We start from the raw sequence: 12,701 nt of genomic DNA on the forward strand, positions 1-12,701 counted from the left end.
TTTGAATATTATTTATTTACTGTAAAATATTTATTTACTATTTTAAATATTTTAAAATATTTATTTACTAAGGTAATATTTCGTTAATATTGAAACAAATATTTATTAAAATTCAGCAAATTTTTTTTCAATGCATGCATTAATATTTCTAGAAACACTGATATATATGTATCAAATATAGATTAACGTGATGTAAATATATCTCGTATATACTTAAACATCTTATTTCTATTGTAAAATATACGTAACGTGAACATAATTTTTATGACAAATATGATATTATGATAGAGATAGTACCGAGCTTACGAAACAGGAAAAAACAAAGTTACACGTAATAACTTTCTTGATTACTAGTAAGAGAAGGTTGATGGATAAATATACATTTCATGGAAGGCAATCTCGCCCCTTGATGTGAATGATTCCATTTACAAGCCTTTCTGTTTTTCTTTCTTCTCATGCGACATTAAATCTTTAAAATGCGCAAGCATATGCGCAAGCGACGAGTTCGCGATCAGTCTTGTTCTTCAACAACCGGTAGCAATCCAGTTCGTACTTTGGTTTCGCATTAAGTGCACGTTACGTGGACGATAAAACTCAACAGTACCGAAGATCCATTAGAGTTCATAGAGAAATGTCGCAAAATAAGCATCATCAAAGCGATATTTTGTACATTACGCAACCAACTCGTAACATTCTGCTCGCACTTGGCGCTTGGCCCTCCATCAATAAAGGAGAATCCGTACACTCGAAGGTTCACAATCTCTTGCTAATCTTTATGTCCTACACTCTCCTCTTTTGCGACCTTATACCCGGTATCCTTTATTGGTTGATGAAGGCAACAACGCGCGTTCGACTGCAAATGATCCCTCTTCTTCTTTACGATTTTATGTCCGTTACTCAATACGGCATCTTCATATCTCGCTATGATCAACTCAAGCGATGCTTGAAGCACGTCGAGGAGGATTGGGAGAATATTCTCAGCGTGGACGCACGAAACATTATGTTGAAATCTGCGAGGACTGGGAAACGTCTAGTTACGATCTGCGCATTTTTCATGTACAGCGGCGTCATTACCTTCCGAGGAATTTTACCGTTGTTCCAGGGAAAGATCGTCATTGATCAAAATGTCACAATAAGACGCTTTGCCTGTCCGGGTTATTACTTTTCCTTTGACGTACAAGTCAGCCCCGTTTATGAAACGGTCTTTATAATCCAATTTCTAACAGGATTTATTACAGTTTCGATCGTGACATGTGCATGTGGCCTTACAGCAATTTTTGTAGTACATGCTTGCGGTCAATTAAAAATTTTAATCAGTTTGATGACAGGACTTGTACAGAAAGAATGGCAAGAAGAATGTGAAATGGATATGAAGCTAGCTGAGATAGTCGAACATCAAACAAGAGTGCGCAAGTAAGGCAGCAACTTTGCTAACATTGTTCATAGTTTAGCATTTACGGTAAGTCGGGGGAACATGCCATGCCAGGCAAGATGCTATTTAATAATAATTTCCATGTTTATGCATAGATGGTATTAATAGTATTCTCAGTTTATTCATTTGTAAGGGATGATACGACTAGAACTCGCTGTTCATATTTATTTTTAAAAATTATGAATTTATCAAGATAAGTTGATAAAGTTCTGTTCTAATCATATTTTACAATATTTAAAATTTATATTAATCTTTTGTAGACTTTATTTCACAAATACGCAGAATTACATTATTTAGCATCAAAAGTAAATTTTATTATATATTAAGTGATTATCTTATCAATAGCACGTGATTGATATAGTCTGATACTATATTTTCTAGTCATATTGGGTAAGATGGGGGCAAGTTGTTTTAAAAACAAAAACTAACGAAGAATAACTTTATCTTCAAATTTTTCAAGAAGCAAATATTTATTACATTTCGACTGACACAGAAAATGACGATTATTATGCAATTGGTAAATTTTATGATGCTAAAAAAGGTCTAAATATGAGTAAATAAAGACTGATTGTTACAAAAAATGCAACAGATGACTCAAAGAAGATCTAAGGGGATGAAGACTGTGCTTACAATTTGTAAAAAATAATATTATTTTCTATTATTTTAGTTAAAATGTTGCATATTTTTATCTTTTATTTACTATTTACAGACTGTTTTAAGAAATAATTTTTTATTATTGCTATTAAAAAACTAACATATAATAGTATATATATTTTATTTCTCATTTACTTCGAGATCGTTTTCAAGAAAAATTATTTTCTATTATTAGAAATTATTCTTTATTGTTGAGAATAATTATTAATAGAATTTTTAATATTTATATATTATTTAATGAAAACGTTAGGGAATCTTATAAGATCTTGTAATATCTTATCCAATAGGTTGAGTAAGATGCTACTTAGGAAGGTTTTTATTTTTTTATTGTGAAAAATTCTTACAAGATATTTACATTTCTGTAATTAAACAGCAATAAATAAGACTAATCAAACTTTTTATTGATTTCATTTCCCTTTATATATCGAGAATTAAAAAAATATCGATTCAAAGTTGATTATGGCATCTTCCTCCGACTTATCTTATATTAATAAACATATGCTTATTATATGTTAATAATAATATTTTATCTTATATTTTATATTTATTGACAATATTATACTTGGTAAAAATTTTTTTCTTTCTATTCTCTCACATTTTATTGATATTTATTTATTTTTCTATTAGTTTAAGAAGCGTTGATAGTTATCATCGATAATTATATTTCAGTTTTTTACGATTAGTACAACATACCTTACAGGAAATATATATGCTGGAAATTGTAATAAATACAACAACAATCTGTTTGTTAGTGTATTTTATGTTAATGGTTCGTAAGTTTGTCAATTAATTTTAATAACGGAACAAATTAATAATTTTGCATATTAAAATGAAAAATTGAAAAAATAAAAATTTGATAATTACATATTCACAATTTTTTTACTAGATTTCAAATTCTCATAATAATATGTATTTTATTGACAAAATATATTTCAGATTTTATAGTTAATCAGTAATATTCAATATATCAAATTCAATAATAATATGATTATCATATAAAACATTTATATTTATAGGACTGGCAAACTAGGAATATAGGAACTTTATGTTCTTATTTGATAAGTATTATAAATGTGATAATTCACATGTTTCTATTTTGTTATACTGGTGAACAGCTTACCGGCCAAGTGAGTCTCAGAAATATTAATGTGTCCATTTTTTAAAACATAAGTAATAATAATGAAAATAGCAATAATATGTTCCATAATAATTTATTTTTATATTATTGCAATTAAAACTGCAAATTCAAATCCTGAAAGAGTTACTATTGCATGCTAAAATAAGTTTTATAAATATCTTCATGATTATATCGTGAAAAAGAAATACAGGGAACGTGTTACAATATCTTTGAAATAGCAAATGAAATTATGATACAAACACATTTTATGGCCATTGCTACGTGATGATAAATTCAACGATAGGCGGAAAAGGTAGCTATTACATCTTGCATGCTCGAGTGGTATCGTCTTCCGGACAGAAAAGCGCGTAGTGTTGTATTGCTGATTATTATGTCTAACATGCCGACAAAGATCTCTGCTGGACAGTTCATCGATCTCTCACTCAAAACATTTGGTAATGTAAGTAAAAATTAACTTTAAATTAATTATATTATTTCCAAAAAAAGACTAAATATATTAAAATTTTATATAAAATATACTTAATAAAAAATATATTATTATTTGTCATTTTATATTAATTATAATAGCATTAAACGATATAAACATTAACATTTTAAATCCATAAATAGTAGTTAGATAGTTTAGATGGAATTTTTTTTGATAAAATAAATATGTTGTTTGTACAAGTCAACTTATTAAATATATGTTTGATATTTGCGATTACGGTAAATATGATTAATTGAAAATAAATTGCAGGAAAACATAATTGTAAATGTTTTAGGTCATGAAAACAGCCGGAACATATTTTAATATGCTCCGAAGTGTAATCGATTGAATCATTAAATTCTATTAGTTGAAATTATAATTAATTGTTCGTTCCATCATATCGTATAAATCTATTGGATGAATAAAATGAAAAATATATTACAATCTAAATGTAATATAAAATATTATTTAAATATATATATTTGATTATATTTCAATGAACAATTCATATAATTTTATATATTTACTATTGTGTTTATTACATACATTTATTTATATTGAGAATTTTATTTACTTTTCTCGTAAACTTTATTGCTGTAGTATCTCTGTTAATTATTATCAATTATTAAAATCCTTTTCTGCCGCTTATTATGCTATATCTATTTCATAACCCTATTTTATTTAATTTGTTGCTATTTAATATATGTATTTTAAATGTTTTCAGTATTCTGTATTATAAGTCTATTCTATATTATAATCTACAATTATGACAATGGTTGATAATAATTATTATCAATTATTGTTAACGTAGATTAATGTGATGTAAATATGTCACATATATTTTACGATTTTATTATCCTATAGAATGTAGAATGTAGACATGAGTAATATAGAAATCATTTTTGCCAAATATGATATATGAGACTAAATGATGATTGTGACTAAAATAATACTAAGTCTATGAAACGGGAAGAAGAATAATACCTGATAACTTTCTTAGTTGCTATAGTAAAAGGTTAACGGTTAAATATATTTTATGGCAAGTAATCTCGAGCAAACGACTTCATTTACAAACTTTTTTGTTTTTATTCTTTCTTCTCATGCGACATTTAAATCTTTAAAATGCGCAAGCATATGCGCGAGCGACGAGTTGACTTCGCGATCAGCGTCGTCCTTCGGTGGCGTTCAGTTAGAGCGCAGACATTATATTAAGTGCATGTTACGTGGTCGGATAAAGCTCGAAAATATAACCGTAGAATATTCGTCGAAATCCAAAGAAATGCCGCAAAATGAACATTATCAAAATGATATTTTGTATGTCATGCAACCAATTCGCAACTTGTTGCTCGCGCTCGGTGCTTGGCCCTCCATCAAAAAAGAAAGATCTGTATACCAGAAGGCTTACAATCTTTTGCTAATTTGTATATCTTATACTCTTCTCTTTTGCGACTTTGTGCCCAGTATCCTTTACTGGTTTATAGAGGCAACGTCGCGCATTCGACTGCAAATGATACCTTTTCTCCTCTATGATTTTATGTCCGTTGGTCAATATGGCATCTTCATATTTCGCTATAATCAACTCAAGCGGTGTTTGATGCACGTTGAGGAAGATTGGGAGAACGTTCTCAATGTGGACGCACGAAACATTATGCTAAAATCCGCGAGAATAGGGAAGCGCCTGATTACGATTTGTGGAATTTTTATGTACAGTGCTGTCATTACCTTCCGAACAATCCTACCGTTGTTCCAGGGAAAGATTATCACCGATCAGAATATCACGATAAGACACTTCTCCTGTCCGGGTTACTTCTTTTCTCTCAATGTGCAAGTCACTCCTGTTTACGAGACGATCTTTATTATCCAGTTTGTAATAGGATTCATTCCAGTTTCGATTGTGACAAGTGCATGCGGTCTCACGGCAATTTTTGTGGAACATGCTTGCGGCCAATTGAAAATCTTGATCAGTTTGATGACAACACTGGTACAGAAACAATGGCAAAAGGAACATGAAGTGAATACGAAGCTAGCTGAAATAGTGAATCATCAAATGAGAGTCCGAAAGTAAGCCCACAACTAACATATTGTTTACTAACATATTGTTTACGCTCATAGTATAGCATAGATTTATACGTTTTATTAACGTGTGCTTATTATAATAATATTTATTAACAATGTTGCGGTAAATATTATTAGCTTTCTATTCTTTCACATTTGATTGATATTTATTTTTTCTATTAAATCTAATTAATTGTTATTATCGATAATTGCATTTCAGTTTTTTACGATTGGTACAACATACCTTGCAAGAAGTATATATATTGGAAATTGCAGTGAACACGGCGTCACTCTGTATTTTAGTATATTTTATGTTAGTGGTTCGTAAGTCAACTTTAATAACGGAAATCAAATATTAATCAAATAATAAATCAAATATTTTAGCATATTGTAAAATGAAAAATGGGAAAAAACGAAAATTTGATACTTATTCAGTTTAGAATTTTCTTATTTAAATTTAAACTTAAATTCTTATAAAATATGTATTTTATGAAAAACAAATAATCATTTCAATCAGATTTTACAGTTGATCAGTATAATTTAACAATAATATTAATGAAGCATTTATATTTGTAGGACTGGGAAAATAGGAATATAGCAACTGTATGCACTTATTGCATAAGCATTACAAATGTGACAATTCACACATTTCTATTTTGTTACACCGGTGAACAGCTTACTAGTCAGGTGAGTTTCACGGAAATTCATATACTCAGGACAGATTTTAGGACAGGTTTTAGGACATAAATAGTAATAATGAAAATAACATTTTATAATTAAAATAATTTATAATTAAAATAATTTATTTTCAAATTATTTGCAATTAAAATTGTATGCAATTTTACATAAATCTTATGACAGTTATTACGTGTAAAATAAGTTATACATATAAATAAAATCTTTATAAATATATCGTAAAAGAAATATATTGCAGTGTTGTAATATTTATGAAATAGCAAATAAAAATTTGATAAAAACAAATTTTTTTACGTAATAATCCGACGATAGGCAGAAAAGGTAGCCATTGCGTCTTGCGAGCTTGAGTGGTTTCGTCTTCCGGACAAAAAAGCGCGTAGCATCATATTACTGATTCGTATGTCTAACGCACCGTCAAAGATCTCCGCTGGAATATTTATTGATCTCTCGCTCAAGACATTTGGTAATGTAAGTAAAATGTCTTTGAATTAATTTTATTATTCCTACAAAACTAAATATATTTATATTCATAATGCAAACTTCATAAAACATATAAGCCATTTGTCTTTTCGCCTTATATAAATTAAACGGTATCAATGTGTTACTCATTAATAGGAATAGATAATTAAGGTAAAATCATTTTTCATAAAATAAATATCATGTTATTTATACGTCAATTTTATTTAATATATTCTTGTTATTTGTAATATTAAATATGATTAATTGAAAATAAATTAGAGGAGAAAGCAACTGAAAATGTTTTTAGATCATGAAAACAGCTGGGACATATTTTAATATGATTCGAAATGTAATCGATTGAATTATTAAATTTTAAAATTATAATTACGTTAACTGTGCTCGATATATCCATCATATAGTATGAATCAATCAATTGTATATACAAAATCATTTTACAAAATTGTACATACAAAATCAATGAATATAAAATCATATTGCAACATAATACAAAATGTTATTTCAATGTATGTATTTATGTTAACGCGTATTTGAAATGTATTTATATTGTATATATTACAGAATTACTTCAGAAATAAAAGCATTTATTGATAAAAGTGTTCTAAATACGGACCTTAATGTTTTAATTATTGTTTTAATTTATGAATTACGAATGATAATCAAAGACAATTAAATCGCGAAGCAAATTTCATGTTATATTTCATTAAAAAATTAACAAATATTATGTAAGGCATTCATTAACACGTATTAATAAGTATTTTTATTTGTATTAAGAAAATTACATACCTGTTACTTTTTCCATAAGATTAAAGAATTGACAGTAGTTGATAGTAATTGATATTAGTTGTCAATCATAAAAATCGGAGTATTCAAAATATATATATATATATATACGAAAACTAAAATTATTTCCTGCTTATCAGCATTACGTTGCTATCGCAAGTTGCAAAGACGAAGATAAACATAACTTTTCCTAGTTAATACAAAATCTGATAAATGAGTAAGGATACTTTTCTTAGAAAATGCTTGTCCCTCTCAACAAGTAACTTTCCACATAAATTCTATTGTTATAGTCCCTGCTTTCCACATATTGTTTAAATTCTTAACGCAAATACATGCAAGATCTGATTGTAAGTTTGCTTCGCGATTTAATTGTCTTTGATTATCATTCGTAATTCATAAATTAAAACAATAATTAAAACATTAAGGTCCGTATTCAGAACACTTTTGTCAATAAATGCTTTCTGAAGTAATTCTGTAATATATACAATATAAATACATTTCAAATACGCATTAACATTCTTATAAGCACATTACGAATATGCTTAAAGAATAAACATCTTAAATTACAAAAATAGTTGCATGTTTTAATATGCACTAAAGTATGTAATCTAGTACGTATTTTAATTAAATATTTCGATTTTAATTTTAATGCTATGTATATGTATATGTGTATTTTGAGAAATAGTGACATATCAAATATAAATTAATGTAATAAATTAAAAATTATCCCTTTGGATCAACAACAATTTCTTTGAAAATAGGATATTGTATAGTATCTTATTGTACAATATCTTATTTTTAAAGAAATTTTCAGTGATCCAAAAAAATAATTTTTTTAATACGAGCAAAGAAATATTTTTTTGAAATTAAGATTTTTTTTTTTCATTGTATATATTTTACTATCTGATTATTATCCTGCATATATTTCTGCAAATACGAGACAAAATCAAGTTTACGAAAGAGAAAGAAACGGAGTTATACATACATAATAACTTTTCTGATTATTTTAGCTAGGGAAAGTTGATGATAAAAAGTACAATTTATAGGAAGCGATTCGACCCTTAGTGACTTCTAAACTTTATTCATCTCGTGCTTATTCGAGAATTCCGAGCGTATGTCATTATCTATTTGTGAGCAACGCAGTTCAGAACGCAAGCGCGTACCAAGTTATCCTCTGACTAGAAGGTTGCTCGCTGTGATCATTGATGAAAGAAGACCCTTCTAGTCGTTTCCGCGCGTTATACCTTGTTTTGTATGACACAAAGTCATAACGTCACAAAATAGCTCTTATAAAAAAAAACAATATAATCACATTAGAAATGTATCCAAATGAAAATTATGTGAACGACATAAAATATACTATACAACTAAATCGCGTTATTTGCCGTCTATTAGGTATCTGGCCAGAGACAAAATCTTCGTTTCTTGAACATTTAAAAAAGATCTCGCTGATATTAGGCTGCTACTTTCTTCTCGGTTGTGAACTAATCCCGACAATCTTGTACATAGTATTTGTAGAAAAACGAACTCGCATCAGATTGAAACTTATTTCATCTGTAATGTTCACGATACTGGCCGTCCTCAAGTACAGCAGTTTAGTGCTTAGTAAGAATCAAGTAAGAAATTGTCTAGCGCGAATGAAGGACGATTGGCGAAATGTCACAAGTACCAGTGCTCGTACTTCCATGATTCATAAAGCAATGACTGCAAGACGTTTGCTCATTCTGTGCGGCATATTCATGTATATATCCGGCTTATATTTTCGTACAATCGTGCCGTTAAGCAAGGGAAAAACTATCATCAATCAGAACATCACAATCAGGCATTTGCCATGCCCAAGTTATTTTGTTCTATTTAACGGGCAAATCAGTCCAGCGTACGAAATTATGTTCTTTATACAGTTCTTCTCCGGATTCATCAAGTATACCATCACGGTGGTGATTTGCAGCCTCGCCGCTCTTTTCATTATGCATACATGTGGACAGCTTGAGATACTGATGACGTTAATAAATAGCCTGATAAACGAAACAGAAGAAAAGAATTTGGATAAAAAGCTGGCCTTCACCGTGGAACATCAGATAAAGATGCGAAAGTAAGTCTTATTTATCTCAATTACATTTTTATATTTATATCTACTTTACATTCTTTTTATTTGTATCAAGATGATCATATATTAAATAAAACACATCCGTTAAATAGAACAAAATAATTGAATTTCACATAAAGTTAATACATCACATTAATGTTGTGTCCTTTTTGTTTTGTTTCTAAGTTCTTTTTTTTAATATAGCAGGTTAAAAGATTTTTCTAATAAAAATTTGTACGCGTCCCTTTGTAGTTTCTTACGATTGGTACAAAGCACTTTGCAATATACGAGCTTGTTAGAAGTGATGGGATGTACGATAATTGTATGTCTTCTAGGACACGATGTCATCACGGTGCGCCTAATTAATTATGCAGTGATAACAGTTCGCACAATTTTAAACATAGACGCTATTTTATTACAATTGAAACATGTTATTCCGTGCGTGCGCGCGCGCGTTTGTATGTGTGTGTGTGTGTGTGTGCGCGCGCGCGCGCGTGTGTGTGTGTGTGTGTGTGTGTGTGCCTGTGTGTGTATGCGAGATAAATAAATATAATTATTGATCTTGCAGGAATGGGAAGATCAAAATGTTATATCTATGTGCTCCTATCTCATTTTGCTCACATCAATTGGATTCAATATTTATATCTTTTGTTTTATCGGTGAACAACTTTCCATAGAGGTATCGTATTATATAAATCCATATAACGCATTTAAATAGTAAGGCTGAAAATAAATCGGATATTTTTCTTTTCTTTTTATACCGTCGGATATTTTTCATTTCTATATTTTTCATTTTATACCATGTAATTTGTTTTACTAAAATTAGGGAGAGAAATTAGCATTAACAGTATGTACATTGGCTTGGTACCGTCTTCCGAATGCGAAAGCACGAGCACTGATATTAGTTATAGCTACGTCGATTGTTCCAGCAAAACTAAAAGCCGGAAAGTTCTTCGATCTGTCCATCAGAACTTTCGGTGATGTAAGTAACGGATTTACTTGTAAAAAATAATGAATGAAAATGTGTATTATATTACAGGTTGTTAAAACGGCTGTGACATATCTTAATTTTATTCGAAAAATGATGGAATAATAACAATATAAAAATGTTTGATTGTATTTTTATGTGAACGTAGAGACATATTAACGTCATTTAGTAGAAACATTAATTAAGTAGAAATAATAATATAAAGATAAAAGTGTACCATTAAAAAATGCAAATTTTCTCTTCAAACATTTACTTGAAAAAATAAGATATTTTGCGAAATATAAATCTTGATTTAAATATACTTCGCTCATACAATATTATATCACTATGTACAGATTTGATCATTTTTACTTCCTGCTTGAGTTAGAAGTCATCTAAATAAATGTAAAAAATTATTACTAGATTTTTACTTAATTATCTTATTGTTAATCTAAAAAAGAAGAACAAGTAATGCAATAGTGAGATAAACAATATATCAGACAATTCTTTCAATTTCTATTTGATTTTTATAACCTATTAATAAACTATTTGACGTATATAATTTACTAAAGAAGAGAAATTTGCATTAATGACTTTTTACATTATACCTCTTATAATCATTTATAATTGTTGCCCGAACCCTTACATTTTTTGTTTTTATATTCCATGACAAAATATTTTACTAAACACGAAATGATGACTGAACTGTTAAAAGATCAATAGAATATCTGTAATTTTCCTTTATATGCTCTCATTATTTTTTTCTCGATATTTTCTCGTATGCCTTCTAAAGTCGCTAGACTTCCCTTCAAGTAAATGCTTCCTCGAACATCCCCAACAATAACTTTTGCAATTTTTCCGTGATTTACAAGAGGAAAAAAAGTTGTGGTAACAATCGCTGCACCTGTCAGTCCCTCACTTCTTCCGCTCTCATCGAAGACGCAAGCGCATCGCCATCTGCATTTTTCACTTCATGACAGTACATCCGATCAGTTTTCCGTCGACAACGTCAAGATCAAGTAAATTCTCAAGTTATGAACGTCAATATCCTTCATCATGATGATGTCAGACGCACTGTGAGTGTTACGCGTAGTATCCTAAACCTGATCAGCGCATGGCCGTTGCCTGACAATTCGTCTCATTCTACTCTCAGAATTATTCAGACAAAGATGATCAGGATTCTATCTCAGGCCCTACTCTACTTCATTATTGTGCCGGATGTACTTATGATGTTCTTCAAGGAATCAAATGCGCATCGCCGCATAAAAATGATTAGTCCAATATGCAGCTGCTCGATGGCGGTGCTAAAACATATATTGTTGATTTATCGAAGTAATCGACTCAAAGATTGCATCGAGCACATCGAAAAAGATTGGAGCAAAGCGAGTCTGATAGGAGATCGCAAAATCATGATAAACAATTCGAAAATCGGACGCAGCCTTGCGATCATCTGCATAACCATCGTATATGGTAGCGGATTTTCGTTTCGCACAATCGTGCCATTATTTCGCGGAGTCATCGTCACGCCGACGAAAAACGTGACAATCAGACCGATGGGATTCGATGGTTATTATGTATTCGTCGATCCACAGAAGATGCCAGCTTATGAGATTATCTTTTCACTCCAGTTTCTCTTCGGATTTGTGCACGACTTGGCAACCAGCGGAGCCTATAGTTTGGCAATTCTTCTGGTGTTGCATGCCTGTGGTCAATTAAAAATTCTCATCACTAGAATGAAGGATCTCACGCAGGCTAAGTACTTCTCTGATAAATATGCCAACGAGAAACTGGCAGTTGTCGTGAAACAGCATATCAGAATAAAGAGGTAATGTTATTATATCAATGTGTTATGTGCGAGAAAATTCCATAATTACTATTTTATATAAATATAAAAATATGAATATAAATATAAAAAACATTACTAAGAATAAGATATTATTATTAATA

General features: G+C 29.7%; 1 protein-coding gene across 1 annotated transcript in view; it reads left to right on the forward strand.

Annotated features, from left to right (window-relative positions):
• The window catches only part of LOC108685908, a 16,472-nt gene that overhangs the window by 3,190 nt on the left and 581 nt on the right, over nt 1–12,701 (forward strand). Inside the window, 3 exon segments of the mRNA XM_018190926.1 lie at nt 628–1,413; nt 9,239–9,793; nt 10,040–10,139. Coding sequence (XP_018046415.1) covers nt 628–1,413; nt 9,239–9,793; nt 10,040–10,139 — 1,441 coding nt within the window.

Source organism: Atta colombica, unplaced genomic scaffold (assembly GCF_001594045.1).
Source record: "Atta colombica isolate Treedump-2 unplaced genomic scaffold, Acol1.0 scaffold162, whole genome shotgun sequence".
Taxonomy (NCBI): domain Eukaryota; kingdom Metazoa; phylum Arthropoda; class Insecta; order Hymenoptera; family Formicidae; genus Atta; species Atta colombica.